The 22,458-nt window shown below is 43.1% G+C and overlaps 1 protein-coding gene across 1 annotated transcript in view; it reads left to right on the top strand.

Moving 5' to 3' along the window:
• UBE2H (ubiquitin conjugating enzyme E2 H) overlaps nt 1–21,553 on the top strand; it is a 44,062-nt gene extending 22,509 nt beyond the window's left edge. The window contains exons 2-7 of the mRNA XM_087722650.1: nt 6,180–6,256; nt 8,722–8,796; nt 15,156–15,195; nt 17,132–17,184; nt 19,337–19,465; nt 21,282–21,553. Of these exons, the coding sequence (XP_087578776.1) occupies nt 6,180–6,256; nt 8,722–8,796; nt 15,156–15,195; nt 17,132–17,184; nt 19,337–19,465; nt 21,282–21,406 (499 nt within the window). The 3' untranslated portion in view covers nt 21,407–21,553. The remainder of the gene's footprint in view (nt 1–6,179; nt 6,257–8,721; nt 8,797–15,155; nt 15,196–17,131; nt 17,185–19,336; nt 19,466–21,281) is intronic.
• Nucleotides 21,554–22,458: the final 905 nt, after the last annotated feature.

Below are 22,458 nucleotides of genomic sequence, written 5' to 3'. Positions count from 1 at the left end.
CTCCAGAAGTTGTGAATGCCCCAACACTGGAAGTCTTTAAGAAGATGTTGGATAGCCATTTGTCTGAAGTGGTGTAGGGTTTCCTGCCTAGGCAGGGGGTGGACTAGATCTTCTCCCATTCCAGACATTCTGTTCTTAAAAACTTCCAGTGCTGGAGCATTTACAACTTCTGGAAGCAAGTTGTTCCACTGGTTAATTGTCCCCAAGTGTGGACACCCCTGTGTTAGACCTTTGGTGGGTCTGTAAGATCTCACATTGTAAAAAAGATGTTGAGACTTTGGGAAAAGCTTAGAGAAGAGAAACTGGGATGATTAAAGGCCTGGAGACTAAAACATGTGAAGAACGGTTGCAGGAACTGGGAATGTCTCATTTAATGAAAAGAAGGACCAGGGGAGACATGATAGCATCTTCCAATATCTCAGGGGCTGCCCCAAAGAAGAGGGAGTCAAGCTATTCTCCAAAGCACCTGAGGGCAGGACCAGAAGCAATGGATGGAAACCAATCAAGGAGAGAAGCAACTTAGAACTGAGGAGGAATTTCCTAACAGTGAGAACAATTAATCAATGGAACAGCTTGGCACCAGAATTTCTCCAGAATAGTCTAACATCTCCTGCTTGAGAATTATGCCTGCTGGGAGACCCCTAAGGTCCCTTCCGACTCTGTTATTCTGAGGTTTTCAAGAAAAGACTGGATGGTCACTTGCCTGAAATGTTATCGGGTCTCCTGCTTGAGCAGGGGGTTGGACTAGAAGACCTCCAAGGTCCCTTCCAGCTCTATTCCGACTGACCTTTTCTCTGTGAACGTTTTAACGGGAGATGCCGCTTCCAAGCTTCGGCACTTTGCCAGCTGGATGTTGGTTCCGCAGGACAAACGCTGAATAAATCAATGCATCAGAGTTCAATTAAACTTAAAAGTAAAACCTGACATTTTTGTCTGAACGGAAAGAGATTGGAATGGCAGTGTGGTGTCCATTGGTATTTGGGGGGGATAGCAATTTGCACATTTCTGACTGATAGTTGGGGAGGAACCCCAAAAGAGCTGCGGTGCTTCTATTTGGAGGAGTGGGGGGGGGGAATTGTAGGGTCTTTGTTGCTCTGTTTGAGCATCATCAGTATTAGAAGGGTGTGGAGGTTTGCAGAGTGGTGGCATTTGGAGAAGGACTGTGGGGTTCTCGGTGCCCCCTGTGCTTGTTTTCTTGCAGACGTTTCATGACCCAACTAGGTAACATCATCCATGCTGGAAGGGAGGGGGATTTGTGGGAGAGGGGAGGAGAAGGGGAAAAGGAACGTGGAATGAAGGAGAGGAAGAAAGGAAGAGGGGGAAGGAAGACTGTGGGGTCCTTGGTGCTCTCTGAGCTTGGTGGTTTTCTTGCAGACCTTTCATAACCCAGCTAGGGAACATCATCAGTATTAGAAGGTTTTGCAGAGTGGTGGCATTTGGAGAAGGACTGTGGGGTTCTTGGTGCTTTCTGAATATGATAGTTTTCTTGCAGACGTTTCATGACCCGACTAGGTAACATTATCAGTGCTAGAAGGGAGGGGATTTGGGGAGTGGAAAAGAAGGAGGAGGGGAAGAGGAGAAGGAAGACTGTGAGGTCCTTGGTGCTCTCTGAGCTTGGTTGTTTTCTTGCAGACGTTTCATGACCCAACTAGGTAACATTATCAGTGCTAGAAGGGAGGGGATTTGGGAAGTGGAAAAGAAGGAGGAGAGGAAGAGGAGGGGGAAGACTGTGGGGTCCTTGGTGCTCTCTGAGCTTGGTTGATTTCTTGCAGACGTTTCAAGACCCAGCTAGGTAACATTATCAGTGCTAGAAGGGAGGGGATTTGGGAAGTGGAAAAGAAGGTGGAGAGGAAGAGGAGGAGGAAGACTGTGAGGTCCTTGGTGCTTTCTGAATATGATAGTTTTCTTGCAGACGTTTCATGACCCAACTAGGTAACATTATCAGTGCTAGAAGGGAGGGGATTTGGGAAGTGGAAAAGAAGGAGGAGGGGAAGAGGAGGAGGAAGACTGTGAGGTCCTTGGTGCTTTCTGAATATGATAGTTTTCTTGCAGACGTTTCATGACCCAACTAGCTAACATTATCAGTGCTAGAAGGGAGGGGATTTGGGAAGTGGAAAAGAAGGTGGAGAGGAAGAGGAGGAGGAAGACTGTGAGGTCCTTGGTGCTTTCTGAGTACGATAGTTTTCTTGCAGACATTTCAAGACCCAGCTAGGTAACGCCATCAGTGCTCAAAGGAGCTTGCTCATTCTCATCCAGATTAAATTCTCTATTTCCAGGTTAAATTGCTATGAAGAATTTTAGGGATAAAAAGAAAGGTGTTTTGTTTTTTTTGGTCTCCTTTTTTGCCTTTGTTGTTTTCAATCCTGTCCCTGAAAGCCAGTCTTTTTACAGCACTTTTTTTAAAAAAAAAACAGCCCTTCTGCATTCTCCTCCCAAATTGTCTCAAGAAAACTGAAATCAGCAGCTGCCCTCTCTGAAAATAACACGTCTATTGTCTAGGGCCGGTTTCAGATTTGGCACAATCCGAGCTTCGGGAGATGTTTCTTTCAGTAGGTTATTTGAGGCCAAAGGAATATTTTAGACTCAGAAACAAGCTTGTTTTCTTTCTTTTCTTTTCTTTTTCTTTTTTCTTTTGTAGCTGGGCTTTTACATCACATTTTCCTCTGGGTAATGGGGAGGGGGGGAGTGAGAGAGAGAGATTTGCAAATGTTTTTTGTATTTTCCAGTTCAGATTTTCCGCATGAAGTCTTGATAGCTCTTGCAGAAGAAAACTCATTTATGGGGGAATGAGTCGTTGGCTGAAATAGAAGAGGGATCAGTTGGGAAAATGAATAGGAGGCCCTAGGAAAATGAATATCAGGTAGGGAATTACCAGTATCAGCAAGTGGAGATTCTTTAAATATTTGGAATTGCTTGGAGTAAGTTGGGAGTAAGCCAAGACTCTCCGAAATGCTGAAATCTGCACCCTTCAGAGAGCAGTACTGCATGTCATCTTAGCTTTTCTGCAGTTGTCCAATATATCACCACCACCACCCCAATCCAGGTTAGAACGCCAAATTCAATTTACCCGACTTATTTATTGTTATATAGCAGCATTTTTCAACCTTGGTAACTTTGAGATCTGTGGGCATCAACTCCCACAATTCCACAGCCAGCGGGCTTTAAAACGGCTGGACTTCGACTCCCAGAATTCCCCAGGCAGCAAGTTTTAAGAGGGGTGGACTTCAGTTCCCAGAATTCCTCAGCCAACATGCTTAACTGTGTGTGGACTTCAATTCCCAGAATTCCTCAGCCAACATGCTTAACAGTGTGTGGACTTCAATTCCCAGAATGCTTTAAGATATATGGCCTTTGATTCCCAGAATTCCTCAGCTAACATGCTTAACAGTGTGTGGACTTCAATTCCCAGAATGCTTTGAGATATATGGCCTTTGATTCCCAGAATTCCTCAGCTAACATGCTTAACAGTGTGTGGACTTCAATTCCCAGAATGCTTTAAGATATATGGCCTTTGATTCCCAGAATTCCTCAGCTAACATGCTTAACAATGTGTGGACTTCAATTCCCAGAATGCTTTAAGATATATGGCCTTTGATTCCCAGAATTCCTCAGCTAACATGCTTAACAGTGTGTGGACTTCAATTCCCAGAATGGTTTAAGATATATGGCCTTTGATTCCCAGAATTCCTCAGCCAACATGCTTAACAGTATGTGGACTTCAATTCCCAGAATGCTTTAAGATATATGGCCTTTGATTCCCAGAATTCCTCAGCTAACATGCTTAACAATGTGTGGACTTCAATTCCCAGAATGCTTTAAGATATATGGCCTTTGACTCCCAGAATTCCTCAGCCGGTATGCTTAACAATTTATGGACTTCGACTCCCAGAATGCTTTTCAGATGTGTGGTCTTCCATTCCCAGAATTTCCCAATGGGCACGGTGGCTGGGGGAATTCTGGGAGTCGGAGCTTTATCCCTCTTGGAAGTTGCCAAGTTTGAGAAACATGGATGTCTCGACTGTGTGAACGAGGCCAAATTGTCTCTTTATTATGGCTTGGTGGTTTCCAAGCCAGGATTGTGAGTTTGATGGGAAACGGAGGTCCTGTCCCGATGACCCATTTCCAATGACTCTGGTTTTTTTGGGCCATTTTGCTCAGTAGTTTCTGGACCCTGGTTGAGCCTTCTGCAGTTGGCCTTCTTCATTCTTCTCCCTCTCTTCTCCTCCACGTCCTTCTCCCACTTCGTTTTGCCTTGGTAAAATCTACCCCGGTTGGCTTCTTCTGAGCATTTCTTCTGCAAATAGATGTTTTGTGGCAACATAGAATTTTTCCGACTCTCCCAGCTCTCGTTGAGATGGCCCTCCCTCCTTTTGATGAAGGGGTAGGATTCATCAGTTAAACACTTCAACCCCCTGAGCAGTGAGGCATCATATCTGGAGATCTTTGCCAAAGTTCTACCAACCCTCCAACTCTTGTGACTCAAGCTTATAATTTGCCCCACCAAGTCTTGGAGACGTTAAAGCAGAAGTTTCCTCCCTTGGCCTCGGTTCTAGGATGAGACGCTGCAATTGAAGAGAGACACGAGAACTCCAGCTTAGAAGAAAAAAGTTTAGAAACGTGGTCTTCTCTGGATGGAATTCTCAACATTACCTGTTGTTGTTTTTCAGTCACTAAGTAGAGTCTGACTCTGGGCCCAGACAGGATAAATGATGGACAGACAGACAGACAGATAGAAAATGCAATATAGATAGACACACAGACAAGATGGATGGATGGATAGAGCGATAGATACATAGATACATAGATAATATATAGATAGAAAGACAGTATGATACAGATAGATAGATACATAGATACATAGATAATATGAGATAGACACAAGACAGACAGATAGTATGATATGGATGGATAGATAGATATATAGATAGACACAGACAGGTAGTATGATACATAGAGTGAGAGAGAGAGAGAGAGAATATGATTAGATAGATAATATGATATAGATATAGACACAGACATAGTATGATACGGATGGATGGATGGATGGATATCATATAGATAGATAGACACAGACAAGTAGTATGATACATAGAGAGAGAGAGAGAATATGATTAGATAGATAATATTAGATATAGACACAGACAGACAGATAGTATGATATGGATGGATGGATGGATGGATGGATGGATGGATGGATGGATGGATGGATGGATAGATATCATATAGATAGACACAGACAAGTAGTATGATACATAGAGAGAGAGAGAGAATATGATTAGATAGATAATATTAGATATAGACACAGACAGACAGTATGATATAGATGGATGGATGGATAGATGGATGGATGGATGGATGGATAGATAGATAGGTAGGTAGGTAGATAGATAGATAGATAGATAGGTAGATAGATAGATATCATATAGATAGATAGACACAGACAGACAGATAGTATTACAGAGAGAGAGAGAATATGATTAGATAGATAATATTAGATATAGACACAGACAGACAGATAGTATGATATAGATGGATGGATGGATGGATAGATAGGTAGATAGATAGATAAGTAGATAGATAGGTAGATAGATATCATATAGATAGATAGACACAGACAGACATAGTATTACAGAGAGAGAGAGAGAATATGATTAGATAGATAATATGATATAGATATAGACACAGACAGACCGATAGTATGATATGGATGGATGGATGGATGGATGGATGGATGGATGGATGGATAGATAGATAGATAGATAGATAGATAGATAGATAGATAGATAGATAGATAGATATCAGATAGATAGATAGACACAGACAGACATAGTATTACAGAGAGAGAAAGAGAATGTGATTAGATAGATGATAATGTAAACAGAGAGCAAACCCTACTCCTTTCTATCACTGATGACGTTGCCTAGTTTGGTAATGAAATGTCTGCAAGAAAACAGCCAAGCTCAAAGAGCACCAAGGGTGCCACCGTTCAATCCTGAACTACAAACATTCTGGACAGGCAGGCAGATATTTTTAAATATTATTGGTTTTCAGTAATTATTTCGGGCTGACTCAGAAGTATCTGAACGAATTCCGTTCCTGGACTGCTGGCTTATCTTAAGTGAGCAGGTTTCTTAATCCTTCTGCGCTTCCAACGTTTTCCTTGACTCCGACGCCTCCAGTATCGAGAGCAAACACGAAGTCACAATCCTCGGAGGACTCAACGAATTTGTAGTGAAGTTTTATGGACCACAAGGAAGTAGGTATACTCCTGGGTCGCCTAAAGCAGTGTTTTTCAACCTTGGCAACTTGAAGATGTCCGGACTTCAACTCCCAGAATTCCCCAGCCAGCATTCGCTGGCTGGGGAATTCTGGGAGTTGAAGTCCGGACATCTTCAAGTTGCCAAGGTTGAAAAACACTGGCCTAAAGGTGTTGGAAGGAAGCCCTTTTCCTTGCTGATTGATTTTGGGGGTGAGGGGGTGGGCTGGGGGCTAGAGGGAAGAACTGGGAAAAATGAAAGATAATTTGGGGAAGAGATAAATAGCCATGTTCCGTGTGCCTTTTAAGACACAGGATATATATTTTATGTATTTTAGGCTGGGTTAAGCCTCAAATCCCTCGAAGTGGCCATTGCCTTCTCTGGCTGCCAGTAGCTGTCAAAATTCTTGAACCTTAAAAGTGTTCTGCAACCTTGGAAAATCCAGTTTTACTGGAAAAGCTCCTGTGATCTTCTTCATAGAAAACCCTTGTTTTCTCATTCAGCTATGCCCTCTTTCCATTTGCATTTGAAGAAGCTTTTGCAAAGAGATTCAACCCGGAAAGGAGGAGAAATTTTCTGACAGGGAGAACAATCGACCGATGGAACAGAAGTTGCCTTCAGAGGTTGTGGGAGCTTCATCACTGGAGGCTTTCAAGGATAGACCAGACTGGCCTCTGTCAGAAATGGTGTGGGGGGCCCTGCTTGGGCAGGGGGTTGGACTAGATGACCTACAAGGTCCCTTCCAACTCTGTTAATCTGTTATTATTATTAAAAAGTTTCTTTAAGATATATGTTTATGTGTGTATGTATGTGTATATACATACATACATACATACACAACTTTAATTTTTTTTTGCAAATTTTCTTGAAATGCAAGTGGAAAGACAGTATAGCTTTTCTATCTATCATCCATTTATCTAACATCTATCTATCGATCATCTATATATGTATTATCCATCTATCCATATCATCTATCCATCCATCCATCATCTATCTATCTATCTATCTATCTATCTATCTATCTATCTATCTATCTATCTATCTATCTATCATCTATATCTATCTATCTGTCTGTCTGTCTATCTATCATCTATCTATCATCTATCTATCTATCTATCTATCTATCTCTTTATCCCAATTATCTATCCATCCATCTTCTTTCTATCTATCCATTTTCTATCTATCTATCCTATCTATCTATCTATCTATTTCTTTATCCCAATTATCTATCTATCCATCCATCTTCTATCTATCTACCATCTATCACCTATCTATATATCATCCATCTATCTATCTATCATCTATCTATCCTATCTGTCTGTCTGTCTGTCTGTCTATCTATCTATCTATCTATCTATCTATCTATCTATCTATCTATCTATCTATCTATTTCTTTATCCCAATTATCTATCTATCCATCCATCTTCTTTCTATCCATCCATCTTCTATCTATCCATCCATCTTCTATCTATCTACCATCTATCATCTATCATCGATCTATATATCATCCATCTATCTATCATCTATCCATCCATCCATCCATCCATCCATCCATCCATCCATCCATCCATCCATCCATCCATCCATCCATCCATCTATCTATCTATCTATCTATCTATCTATCTATCTATCGTCAAGCCTCCAAGTAACATGTCCCAAAAAATAAAGTCCAAGGCATCCATCTTCCTTTTCAAATCCATTTATTAGGAACAATAATCAAATCCATCTTATCTACAGACGCACCAAAAAAAGTAGTGGCTTGTTTGATTCTTTCACAGCAGGTTTCAAAACAGCAAAATTTAAGAAGGAGGGAAAAATATTAAATGGAGGCGGATTCACGGAGTACCAGAGTTGGAAGGAAGAACCTTAAAGGTCTTCTAGTCCAACCCCCTGCAATTATAGAAAATTGAGAATAGTAGGTGGTTTTTGTTTTTAATTTAAACTAGATTTAGGGCTTCCAAAATTGATAATCTATAACTATCTTTGTTGATAAGGTGTTTAGGTCTGATAAGGTTTTACTGTCTTAATATCCCCATGCAGTGTTACTATTTTGATGCTTTACATTTATTTACAGTAATTCTTAATCCTGAGATTTGCAATTTATATGTAGTTAGTGCAGTGTTTCTCAATCTTTGGCAAATTTAAGATGGATGGATTTCAACTCCCAGAATTCCCAAGCCAGCATGGCTGGCTGGCTGGCTGGCTGGGGAATTCTGGGAGTTGACATCCCTCCATCTTAAAGTTGCCAAGGTTGAGAAACACTACATGAATGTATTTAGAAGCAGGCACCTGAAATCTCTATATAAAAAGAAAAATGCTAAACTAGTAATGGAAGCTCTTTCTTTCCACCCTGTTTGTGAGAATTGGGTATCTTGTCTTGTATGTCTAATTAAATAATCTTATATTGCAAAGCGTCAAGGAAATATACAACTAACCTTTCTTTTTTAAAATCTTTCAATTACAGCACCGTACGAAGGCGGCGTGTGGAAAGTTCGCGTGGACCTTCCTGACAAATACCCTTTCAAATCCCCATCTATAGGTAAGCGATGAAAAACTGTCATTTTTTTTAAAAAAAAGAAAAGAAGATCCATCTAAGACAAATTTGAAAGGCCAACAAGAGCAAGTTTATAGTTCAGTTTATGAGGAACCCACTTAAAAACTTTTTTTTAAATGCTTATGACTTAAATAGGAGCCAGCCGTGTGCAGCAGCTGCCAAAAAAGCCAACACAGTTCTAGGCTGCATCAACAGAGGGATAGAATCAAGATCACGGGAAGGGTTAATGCCACTTTATAAGGCCTTGATAAGGACACACTTGGAATATTTGCATCCAGTTTTGGTGGCCACGATGTAGAAAAGATGTGGAGACTCTAGAAAGAGTGCAGAGAAGAGCAAGAAAGAGGATTAGGGGACTGGAGACTAAAACATATGAAGAACGGTTGCAGGAACTGGGTATGTCTGGTTTAATGAAAAGAAGGACCAGGGGAGACATGATAGCAATCTTCCAATATCTCAGAGGTTGCTGCAAAGAAGAGGGAGTCAAGCTATTCTCCAAAGCAACTGAGGGTAGAACGAGAAGCAATGGGTGGAAACTAATCAAGGAGAGAAACAACTTAGAACTGAGGGGAAATTTCCTGACTGTTAGAACAATTAACCAGTGGAACAGAAGTTGCCTCCAGAAGTTGTGAATGCCCCAACACTGGAAGTCTTTAAGAAGATGTTGGATAGCCATTTGTCTGAAGTGGCGTAAGCTCTCCTGCTTGGGCAGGGGGTTGGACTAGAAGACCTCCAAGGTCCCTTCCAGCTCTGGTATTTTGTTAAAATCTGAAGCCGTGTTTTTCACGTTGGTTGAGGAATTCTGGGAGTTGAAGTCCACCCATCTTAACCTTGCCAAGTTTGGGAGGGGGGAAACCCCCACTGATTTAATGGAATAATTTTTGGCTTGGGAACGTCAAGAGTTAAACCTGAGCAAGGAAAAAGCTTTTCTGTCCCCAGCAAACTAATCCGATCGGGGGAATGTTGACCATGTTAGATGGCTCGATATAAATCTTTGGGTAGCTTCTGTCTCCAGCCTACAGGTAGCAATAGCAACAGCAGTTAGACTTATATACCGCTTCATAGGGCTTTCAGCCCTCTCCAAGCGGTTTACAGAGTCAGCATATCGCCCCCAACAACAATCCGGGTCCTCATTTTACCCACCTCGGAAGGATGGAAGGCTGAGTCAACCTTGAGCCAGTGAGATTTGAACAGCCGAACTGCAGAACTGCAGTCAGCTGAAGTAGCCTGCAGTGCTGCATTTAACCACTGCGCCACCTCGGCTCCTCGAGGTAGTCCTCAACTTACAACAGTACTTTTAATGACTGTCCGAAGTTACGATGACACTGGGGGGAAAAGTGACTTGTGACCCTTTTATAACCATTGCAGCCTCCCCAGGTCACGTGATCAAAACTCGCCCGCTTGGCAACTGGCTCGTATTTATGACGGTCGCAGCGTCCCTGGGGGTGTTTCACATCACCCCTCTTTTCGTCCATGGGGAAGCCAGATTCACTTAACGACCAATGCTCCCCACTTAACAACTACACCGATTCCCTTCACAACAGTGGCAAGAAAGGTTGTAAAAAAACGGGGCAACGTGGACTTGAGAACCACTGCCTCGCTTAGCAACGGAAATTGTGGACTCAGTTGCAGTCGTAAGCCGAGGACGACTTGGTTTGCAGAGCCCTGGGTCCGAATGATCGCCCTTTGCGGGAGCCTTCCCAGCCGGCTCCCGACAAGCCAAGTTCAGCAGGATTTGCTTAACAACCATGTGATCCCCTTCGCTCGAGAACCGTGGCCCCCCCAAAAAAAATTTGGGCCCAGTTGTGGTCGTAAGTCAAGGACTAGCTGTATTGGATTCCCGCACTCTGCTAAATCGCTTTTTTAATTTAAAAAAAAAGTAACCTTTTAATCTTGCAAGGAGGCAAACTTCCAAAATTTACCCAAAATCTCCCCTCTTGACCCAACGCAGCTCCTGCTGTCTTTTGAGTTCAGCCTGTTCAAATCCTGACGGAACGGTTTTGAGAGGCTTATAAAGACGCCTTCCTGTTAAATCACCCAAATCGAACCCTAATCTGCAGAGACGTGAAGAAGGTTCTCTTTATTCGCTTAGGGAAGCGGCTTAGATATATAGGTGACCTGCACATCACACCCTTAAAAACATTTGAACTGGAATCAGGACACAGCTGGGGTTGCGTTTCCAGGCAGGGCTCAGCTGAGGCATCCTGGGAGTTGAAGTCCACATGGGTGCGGTGATGGAGAGAAGGCTGCTTTAGAGCAGCAGATTCGGACAGTGAGGAGGGTTGGGGAGGAACCTGGGCCAGTCCTGGAGTCTGGGGAAGGCTCGGATGAGGGCTTTGTGTCGGGGGCAGAGAGGGGGCCAGGGCCATCTGACAGTTATCAGCTGCCTTCGGAGTCGGACATCAGTGGGGCAGAAGAACAGCTGGAGCCTGTTCCCAGTGGGCGCATGCACAGAGTTGCCAGATGAACAGCTAAAGAACAGGGGTCGACTTGGGAGTGAGGCCACAGGTGGACGGTGAATGGCCCCTCCCAGAGGGAATAAAAGAGGAGCGACTGGGGAGTGGAGTTTGCAGGAGACCATTAGTTCTCTTCATTGGTTCGTGACTCTCCGAGGCTCCTGGCCAAGTTCTGCAGATTTCGGCCTGGCAGCTCTCCAAGCCAGATAAGGTCTGTGACCATAAATCCTCCCTCGAAAGTCTTTGCTGGATGTGAAGGAGCAGAATTCACAGTCAATTAATACAAACAAGGTTGTTGTTGGTTTTTTTTGTCGGGACCAGGAGTTTGCTCCATGGGAAGTCTCGGTCAGAACATCCGGCTTGCAGGGTGCTTAAATCTGGCCCCCCGGTGCCTCTGCCAGCAGAAACAGAGCTGGGGAAGGGGCCACAAAAACTGCTTTTGTTGCATTTCTTGTTCACACTTATTTTGATCGATATTGCTTTGCTATTCCCCCTCCCTTAGTTGAGTTGTGAGCCGCCCTGAGTCCCCTTCGGGGGGAAAAGGGCGGCATATAAATAAAATAAACGTAACTTAACTTAAACTTAAGTGTGCCCCCAATGTCACAAAGAAGGCATTTAGCATGGCCTCCCTCTGAATGTTGATTCTGCTGCTCTTTGCAAGCTTTAGGGAGCAGCGATTTAAAAGGGGCTTTATTTATTATATGTCTTTTTTTTCTTAATCTTGCCTTTTGTACTTTAGTTGGCAATAGTACTTAATACTCCTTCCTCCTCCTACTTTTCCCACAACAACGGTCCTGTGAAGTGGATTGGGCTGTGAAAAAGAGACCAGCCTAAAAGTCTCCCAGCCAGCTCTCAGGCCTAAGATGGGACTAGAACTCACCGTCTCCTGGTGATTGGCCCAAAGTCAGCCAGCTGGCTTTCATATCTAAGGTGGAACTAGAACTCGCCATCTCCTGGTGATTGGCCCGAAGTCACTAGCCAGCTTTTCTGCCTAAATGGGGACTGGAACTCACCGTCTCCTGGCGATAGGCCTGAAGTGACCTAGCCAGATTTCTAGGCTAAGGCAGGACTAGAATTCACCATCTCCCAGTGATTGGCCCAGAGTCAGCCAGCCAGATTTCATGGCTAAGGTGGAACTAGAACTCACTGTCTCCTGGTGATTGGCCCAAAGTCAGCTAGCTGGCTTTCATGGCTAAGGTGGAACTAGAACTCGCCATCTCCTGGTGATTGGCCCGAAGTCACTAGCCAGCTTTTCTGCCTAAATGTGGACTGGAACTCACAGTCTCCTGGCGATAGGCCTGAAGTGACCTAGCCAGATTTCTAGGCTAAGGCAGGGCTAGAATTCACCATCTCCTAGTGCAGTGTTTCTCAACCTTGGCGACTTTCAGTCCTGTGGACTTCAACTCCCAGAATTCCCCCAGCCAGCTATGCTGGCTGGGGGATTCTGGGAGTTGAAGTCCAAAGGACTGAAAGTCGCCAAGGTTGAGAAACACTGTCCTAGTGATTAGCTCAGAGTCAGCCAGCCAGCTTTCATGGCTAAGGTGAAACTAGAACTCACCATCTCCTGGTGATTGGCCCAAAGCCACTAGCCAGCTCTCAGGCCTAAGTTGGGACTGGAACTCCCTGTCTCCTGGTGATTGGCCCGAAGTCAGCCAACCGGCTTTCATGGCTAAGGCAGTACTAGAACTCACCATCTCCTCATGATTGGCCTAAAGTTACCCAGTTGACTTTCAGCTCTTAAGGCAGGACTAGAACTCGCCATCTCCTGGCGATCGGCCCAAAGTCATTCAGCTTCGGTGCCTAAGGCGGGACTAGAACTCACCATCGCCTGCTTCCTTGGCAATCCCCTTTTTACCATTATACCAAACCGGCTTTAACCATTTCAGTTTTTTTTTAAATTTAATTCAGGTGTAAGAGATTCGATCCGGGTACCTTAACCATGCTATAGCGAGTCTTTTGATTCCGCTCTTCCGCCCCGTGTTTTAATTTCAAGATATTTGACCATCTGCTGAGCTCCAGGGCCCGGCCTCATCCCCAGGAGTGTATGGCTCAACCAACTGGAGTGTTACTTCCTCCGCTGTTGGAAATCTCAGATAATTTGCTTTAAAAAAATAAAATAAAAAGCTTATTTAGATATATTCAGTCATTAATGCTGGAGTCTTGTTTTCTGAGCAGTTTCTCCTTAACCTGGCAATTCACCTCTGGAATCTACTGCCGGTTCTTTTGTTGGGAGTCCTCGACTTAAGACCATAAAATTGAGCCCCAGATTTCCATCGCTCAGGGAAGCCGTTGTTAAGCGGGTTTCGCCCCAGGTTACGACCTTTCCTGCACACCGTTCTTAAGCGAATTTGGCTTTTCCCCGTCGACTTTGCTGGCCCGAAACTGATGAGTTGCAGAAGGAGGGATCACATGATCCCAGGATCCTGCAACCCGTCGTAAGTAAATGCCAGTGGCCAAAAAGCGGCCTGAATTTTAACCACGTGGCCGTGGGGATGCTGCAGGGGTCGTAAGTGCAAGGACTGGTTGTAAGTCGCCTTTTACAGCCGTCTGTCGTAACTCCAGACCCGTCGCTAAACAGATGGTTGTAAGTCGAGGACTTCCTGCAATCTGGTGGTTTCAAGAACTGGAGAAATAGAGGAATGGGTTGACTCCAGAAATAAGGATGATGGCTATGAAAAAAAGGTGAGAGAGAGTCAACTTAGCAGGTGTCTCCAAGCATGGCAACTGTAAGACTTGTGGACTTCAACTCCCAGAATCCCTCAGCCGGCATGAGTTAGAACAATTAACCATTAATTAATTAGCAGAACAATTAACCAGTAGAACTACTTGTCTCCAGAAGTTGTGAATGCTCCAATACTGTAAGTTTTTCAGGAGGGAATGGACAACCATTTGTCTAAAATGATGCAGGGTCTCCTGTCTAAGCAGGGGTTTGGACTAGATGACCTCCAAGGTCCCTTCCAACTGTGTGGTTCTCTAATTCTGTAAGGGGGTTGGACTAGAAGACCTCCAAGGTCCCTTCCAACTGTGTGAGTCTCTAATTCTGTACGGGGGTTGGACTAGAAGACCTCCAAGGTCCCAACTGTGTGATTCTCTAATTCTGTACGGGGGTTGGACTAGAAGACCTCCAAGGTCCCTTCCAACTGTGTGATTCTCTAATTCTGTACGGGGGCTGGACTAGAAGACCTCCAAGGTCCCAACTGTGTGATTCTCTAATTCTGTACGGGGGTTGGACTAGAAGACCTCCAAGGTCCCTTCCAACTGTGTGATTCTCTTATTCTGTATGGGGGCTGGACTAGAAGACCTCCAAGGTCCCTTCCAACTGCGTGATTCTCTAATTCTGTAAGGGGTTGGACTAGAAGACCTCCAAGGTCCCTTCCAATTGTGTGATTCTCTAATTCTGTAAGGGGGTTGGACTAGAAGACCTCCAAGGTCCCTTCCAACTGTGTGATTCTCTTAATTCTGTACAGGGGTTGGACTAGAAGACCTCCAAGGTCCCTTCCAACTGTGTGATTCTCTTAATTCTGTACGGGGGTTGGACTAGAAGACCTCCAAGGTCCCTTCCAACTGTGTGATTCTCTTAATTCTGTACAGGGGTTGGACTAGAAGACCTCCAAGGTCCCTTCCAACTGTGTGATTCTCTTAATTCTGTACAGGGGTTGGACTAGAAGACCTCCAAGGTCCCTTCCCACTCTCTTATCTTGAGGATTTCTGGGAGTTAAAAGTTCACAAATCTTAAAAAGTTATCAAGCTGGGAGATCCCTGATTTAGAGAACAGGATTCAAGATGATATTTCCCCCCCCCCCCTTTCTATCTCCTTTCGGCAAATGCTGAATTTTTGTTTGAATGTGAAGCCGTCTTAACACCCCTTGCGTTTTCTCTCCTCTTTAGGATTCATGAATAAAATTTTTCATCCCAACATCGACGAAGCGTAAGTGACTTTCGTTTGCGTTGACATGGTGTTTTGTTGGAGGTGGGAGAATAAAGTTTGGTTCCTAAATTTCTCCAGGCCTACAACAGGAGGTGTAAAAATATATGTAAAGGCGTCGTTTTCAACCTTGGGGACCTTAAGATGGGGGGGGGGACTTCAGCTCCCAGAATTCCCCAGCCAGCTATGCTGGCTGGGGAATTCTGGGAGCTGAAGTCCCCCCCATCTTAACGTCCCCAAGGTTGAGAAACCCTGACTTAAAAGAGATTTTAAGCACCATAATTCTCTTTTTTTTTTAATTCGCGGAGCTAAACTGATCTCCCAACTTCGTGAAATACGGGATCTTGGCTTCGGATAAACCTTGCTAGTCTTAGACAGATACCGGAAGTGACTTGGCTTATGAGTTATTTTTAAAATGCCAACTGGGAGCGCAGCTGTCACAACCTATTAACTCACCTTGAGTTGATTTAAAAGGCAGTCTCCAGCGGCCCGCAGCTCTCTCGGATACGAAGGGCTGGAATTTGGCATCGAGGAGAGCCGTGCCAGCTTCCCTTTCCTCTGGCGTCATCTTTACGCCCAGATGCCTTATTGCAAAAAAAATTTAAAAATCGCAGCTTAGCCGTGGTGGGAGATAGTTTTCCCGGAGGAAAGGAACCAGTTTCCTTTCTGAAAATCTGGGCCTGCAACTAGCCATTTTTATACAATGCCTATTTAGGCCAAAAAAACAACAACCCACACCTCCCAAATTTCAACCTAGCCCGCATCTGGAATTCAGGAACAGCTGGGCAATTTTTTTCTCTCCCAAATCCACTAGGTTTGGTGGTATTTAGGATAGAAACCTCGCTTAATCTGCACCCTGCTTTATTTTAAACTAGCCGATAACCCAGCAATGCCTGGGTATTTATTTATAGGGGGGAAAATGTCCAGACCAAAGGTAATTTTCTAGTTTTTGGATTTTCCCCCTTACTAGAGGGAAACACCCCCCCCCCCCAAAGTACTGTGAAGCCGTTACCATGGCAGCTCCACTGCGATGTACAGTAGAAGCCATTTTACGGCAGTATAGTTATGCTAGAACACACGCACACACACACACACACACACAGCCATTTAGGTAGGTAGGTAGGTAGGTAGGTAGGTAGGTAGGTAGATTAGATAGATGATAGATAGATAAATAGAGAGAGAGAGAGAGAGAGAGAGAGAGAGAGATGATAGATGAATAAATAAATAAATAGATGATAGGTAGATTAAATAGATAGATAGATAGATAGATAGATAGATAGATAGATAGATAGATAGATAGATAGATGATAGATAGATAGATGATAGATGATATACTTATGGGATAGATAGATATGGGATAGATAGATAGATAGATAGATAGATAGATAGATAGATAGATAGATAGATAGATAGATAGATAGATAGATAGATGATAGATGATATACTTATGGGATAGATAGATATGGGATAGATAGATAGATAGATAGATAGATAGATAGATAGATAGATAGATAGATAGATAGATAGATAGATAGATAGATGAATAAATAAATAAATAGATGATAGGTAGATTAGATAGATAGATAGATAGATAGATAGATAGATAGATAGATAGATAGATAGATAGATAGATAGATAGATAGATAGATAGATAGATAGATAGATAGAAAGAAAGAAAGAAAGAAGATAGATGGATGGATGGACTCCAAGGTCCCTTCCAACTGCGTGATTCTCTAATTCTGTAAGGGGGTTGGACTAGAAGACCTCCAAGGTCCCTTCCAACTGCGTGATTCTCTAATTCTTTATGGGAGTTGGACTAGAAGACCTCCAAGGTCCCTTCCAACTGCGTGATCAGGCCAGCTGCTCCTCTTAACTACCATGGGGCAAAGGGCAGGGTTGAGCTGCCATTCAACTATTCTTATTTGATTTTTTTTTCCAGGTCAGGAACCGTATGTCTAGATGTAATTAATCAGACTTGGACAGCTCTCTACGGTGAGTTTTTTTTAAACGAGAAATTGTGGCTGGTTTGTAAAATGTAGCAGTAAAGCGTATCCCTCCCTTGCCTTTAGAAAGTCAAGATGACAGCCACAAGGATGGAATCAAACAACACACAGACACACAGACACACAGACACACAACACGGCGCAGAAAAGGGCTTGGTGTGCGTCCTTGTGCCTACCATCTTCACACTAAAGTTTCATTTACTTTATTGCCGTTGCACCTGGTACAACGAAGTTAAATGCGCCCTCTTCAGGGTGCATCACACATAACCGGGAAAACACAATAAAATAATTACATATTTAATGTTACACGTAACAACGGCAGCTGGAATTACGTATGCACAAAGTTGGCAAAACGCAAGCAGACCTACAGATGAAATGGTAACAAAGAAAATATTAAGAGTGTGCCGAAATGGACAGGTTAAAAATGGAAAAGATAAAGGAGAAACAAAGGGACTTATGGTATAACTGGCTAGATAATAGATGCAGAGATTAGAAAGTTAAAAATGAAAGAAGATTAACAAACTAGAACCAAATACAGGTATAATGCTGCATAGAAGAATATATATTGCAAGTAATGTCATTATCGGACTGTACACAACTGTAAATTAAAATGTATAGTGATAAATGTATAGAGTGTTACGTTATAACCGTGGAAACAATGGACACAATTATGATGTGCAATATTATGTATTTGAAAAGAGACAATACTATATGACTTAAGAGAATATTGGCCATGATTGGGGTGTGTAACATCATGTATATTTAAAAAGGATTTGTTAACAACCAGTATAGCTTGTGATACTTAATTGTGTATCCATGGTAAATTAAGCAATTCCATGACCATCCTATCCCAGTGCCTGGAGGCTACGAGGGGATGCAGAATTGAAATCGTGACGTAGAATAAAGGAAAATGTACAATAAAAAAAATTTTTTTTAAAAAGAAAACTATAAAAAGAAAACACAAGCACACATTCCTCACGTTCCACACAACTGAATTGAAAACCCCTGATACTGCATTATTATTGCACTAGACAGATAGATAGATAGATAGATAGATACATACATACATACATACATACATACATACATACATACATACATACATACGGATGAAGAGAGAGAGAGAGAGAGAGAGAGATGGATGAATAGAGATGATAGATAGGTAGATAGATAAGTAGATAGATAGATAGATAGATAGATAGATAGATAGATAGATAGATAGATAGATGATAGATAGATATGGATGAAGATAGATAGACAGACAGACAGAGATAGATACGGATGAAGATAGATAGATACGGATGAAGATAGATAGATAGATAGATAGATAGATAGATAGATAGATAGATAGATAGATAGATAGATAGATGATAGATACGGATGATAGATAGATACGGATGAAAGATAGATAGACAGACAGACAGACAGATAGATAGATACGGATGAAGATAGATAGACAGAGACAGATAGATATGGATGAAGAGAGATAGATATGGATGAATAGAGATAGATAGATAGATAGATAGATAGATAGATAGATAGATAGATAGATAGATAGATAGATCATAGATAGATAGATACGGATGAATAGAGATAGAGAGATAGATGATAGATACGGATGTATAGAGATAGATAGATGATAGATAGATAGATAGATAGATAGATAGATAGATAGATAGATAGATAGATAGATAGATAGATAGATAGATAGATGATAGATAGATAGATAGGAAGAAGATTGTAAAATTAAATACAAACACAAAAAGGGGGAAAGTTTTCCCTTTCCACCTGGGAATTCAAGTCCTGGGAATTCCAAGATGGGAAGGGGGACACACCATAAGCCGTATTCCGCATCCTTTCTTGGGGAGGGTTTTTTTTTCCCCCTTTAAAATTTTTTTTATTGTGGATTTAAATACAGGCACAAGCGAAGAGGGAGAAAGTTGGAGAAAGAGAAGGGAAAATGCCCAAAGAGGTTCAAAAAGTACGAAAGAGAAAAAGGTTCAACTCCCAACTTTCCTCAGGGCAGTAAAATATTGGAAAGCCTGGCACCGTCTCTGCGCTGCGTTTCAAGCCCTTTCTGTGCCCTCTAAGCCTCCCGAACTGTCAGAGCCTAAGGCTTCGTTTTGTGTCCACTTTTCCAGATCTTACCAATATATTTGAGTCGTTCCTGCCCCAGTTGTTGGCCTATCCCAACCCCATAGACCCCCTCAATGGAGACGCCGCAGCCATGTACCTTCACCGACCAGAAGAATACAAGCAGAAAATTAAAGGTAAGGACGCTTAGGAGGAACATCGACAGGTGGCCCTCAGTTTATGACTGAACGGCGGGTAGTCCTCGACTTAACGACCACGGGCGAGGCCCAGATTTCAGTTGCGAAGCAAGGCAGCGGTGTGTGCCCTGCCTCATTTTACAACTTACGTTCTTGCCACAATTGTTAAGCGAATCACTGCAGCTGTTAAGTGAATCACAGGGTCGTTAAGCGAATCAAAATCCCCCCCCCCTCCCGTTGACTTTGCTGATCAGAAGGTCGCAAAAGGGGATCATAAATATGAGCCATATTTGCCAAGCGTCCGAATTTTGATCAGGGATGCCGCAACGGTCGTTAAGTGTGAAAAGATGTCATAAGTCACCTTTTTCCAGGGCCGGTCGCTAGTCAAAGAGTTGTAAGTTGAGGCCTACCCTGCGAGTCTTTGAACGACATTCCTGTAAAAATACCCCCATTTAAGCTATTGTCTTTTGCACCTTTATGATTTTGTAGTGTGGCATGTATATAGTTTTATCTTTTAATATTGTAAACCCGCCCAGAGTTAAATCTCTGGTAAACCAATACATTTGAAAGAGAGAGAGAGAGAAAGAGATCACATGGATAGAAGAGGGAGGGAGGGAGATGACGGATGGATAGATGGATGGGTGAGTGGGTAGGTAGAGAGAGAGAGATGATAGGGATGGATGGATGGATGGGTTGATGAAGAGAGAGAGATGATAGAGATGGATGGATTGGAGTAGGTGTGGATGGAGGATAGATGGATGGATGAAGAGAAAGATGAGAGAGAGAGATGATAGAAATGGATGGATGGAAAGAGATGATAGAGATGGATGGATGGATGGATAGATGGATGGATGAAGAGAGAGATGAGAGAGAAAGATGATAGAAATGGATGGATGGATGGAAAGAGATGATAAAGATGGATGGATAGATGGATGGATGGATGGATGGATGGATGGATGGATGGATGGATGAAGAGAGAGATGAGAGAGATTGATGGATGTTTGTGTGTGGATGGAGGATAGATGGATGAATGAATAGAGAGATGAGAGGGAAAGATGATAGAAATGGATGGATGGATGGAAAGAGATGATAAAGATGGATGGATAGATGGATGGATGGATGAAGAGAGAGATGAGAGAGATTGATGGATGTTTGTGTGTGGATGGAGGATAGATGGATGAATGAATAGAGAGATGAGAGGGAAAGATGATAGAAATGGATGGATGGATGGATGGATGGATGGATGGATGGATGGATGGATGGAAAGAGAGAGATAGCAATAGCAGTTAGACTTATATACCACTTCATAGGGCTTTCAGCCCTCTCTAAGCGGTTTACAGAGTCAGCATATTGCCCCCAACAACAATCCGGGTCCTCATTTCACCCACCTCAGAAGGATGGAAGGCTGAGTCAACCATGAGCCGGTGAGATTTGAACCACTGAACTGCAGATAACAGATAGAAATGGATGGATGGATGGATGGATGGATGGATGGATGGATGGATGGATGGAAAGAGATGATAAAGATGGATGGATGATGGATAGATGGATGGATGGAAAGAGAGATGATAGAGATGGATGGATGGATGGATGAAGAGAGAGATGAGAGAGAGAGCTGGGTGGATGGGTAGGAAGGTAGGTAGGTAGGTAGAGAGATGACAAAGAGAGGTAGAGAGAGCGAGAGAAAGAAAAATCGAGAAGATAGAGAGACTGAGAGATAGATGATAGAAATGGATGGATGGACAGATGGATTTTGTAAGATCTTGGACCATCGGAGTTGACCTTTACTTCTGCTTTCTTCTTCTTCTTCCTCCAGAATACATTCAGAAATATGCAACAGAGGAAGCCCTCAAAGAGCAGGAAGAAGGGACCGGCGACAGCTCTTCGGAGAGCTCCATGTCTGACTTTTCAGAAGACGAGGCCCAGGACATGGAATTGTAGTAGGAGCCGCCTCCTGCTTCCTCGGAGAGACTTGGCTTCCTAACCATGCGCTGAGGAAGAAGCAGACTTATAACATTCATATTTAAACAAAGCAATTTTTTATTACTAAACAAGGTTTTTATGAATAATAGCATTCAGATATATATACATATATATATATCACCCTTTAGATCTTGATTTTTCTTTTTTTTTTTTCTTTTTGGTCATTTCTCGAGAGCCCCCCCCTCCCCTTCCCCACCCCTGCCCCCCCCAAAAAAATGCATCGCGGTGCGTTTCCGACATTCCACTTGGTAGCAATATGAAACCCCCCCTCCCTGGTGCATGCTTGCATCTTATCTTCGTGATTCCATTTCAGCTGAGTTCAAACCTCCCCTTTCCCCCCTGCCCTTCCCCACCCCACCCCACCCCCCCAAAATCCATTGCTTCGCTCCGGAGGGAAACCGGATCATGCCTCCTCCCCCCCCCCCAATTTTTTATTTTTTTATTTTTAAACTCTCTGTTTTTTTCCCCCCTTTCTTTCTTTCTTTCCTTTTTTTGTTTCAAGTCGAGCGTTCCAAAGACAAGCAAAGACACCCTTGGATGCAAACGCGGAACAGCACTTTGAGAATGTAAAAGTAGAAGGGTTTTTTGGGGGGGGGAGGGGGGGAGGGGAAGGGAGGGGGGGGGACGCGTGCGATTTAATCGATGGAAAATGATAAGGCCGTGAAGTCAACGGTGCTTCGTTGTTTGTTTATTTTATTTTTTTTCAACCTGGCTGCTTTATTCGAAAAAGCCTTTTTTTGGATGGAGTTCACCTTTTCAATTTTCCATTCTTCTTCTTCCCCCTCCCCTTTTTTTTGGGTGGTCTTTCAAAAAACAAGACCCCCAACCGGAGCCACCAACTGAATGCATGGAGTTTCTTCTTGACGTGTCCGATTTTTTTTGTTTACGAAGCAGCTGTGATTCTGAGTATAGTATGCTTTTTTTTTCTTTTTCCCCCTTTTTCCAAATTTCCCTTAACGGACTTCCTGTCTGCTTAGAACTGGTGATGGCGGTGATGATGCTACTGGTGT

The sequence above is a fragment of the Thamnophis sirtalis genome, unplaced genomic scaffold (assembly GCF_051295495.1).
Source record: "Thamnophis sirtalis isolate CommonGarterSnake01/CBP01778 unplaced genomic scaffold, rThaSir2_p1.2 scaffold_9, whole genome shotgun sequence".
NCBI lineage: Eukaryota > Metazoa > Chordata > Lepidosauria > Squamata > Natricidae > Thamnophis > Thamnophis sirtalis.
This window is presented reverse-complemented; position numbering and strand designations above follow the sequence as displayed.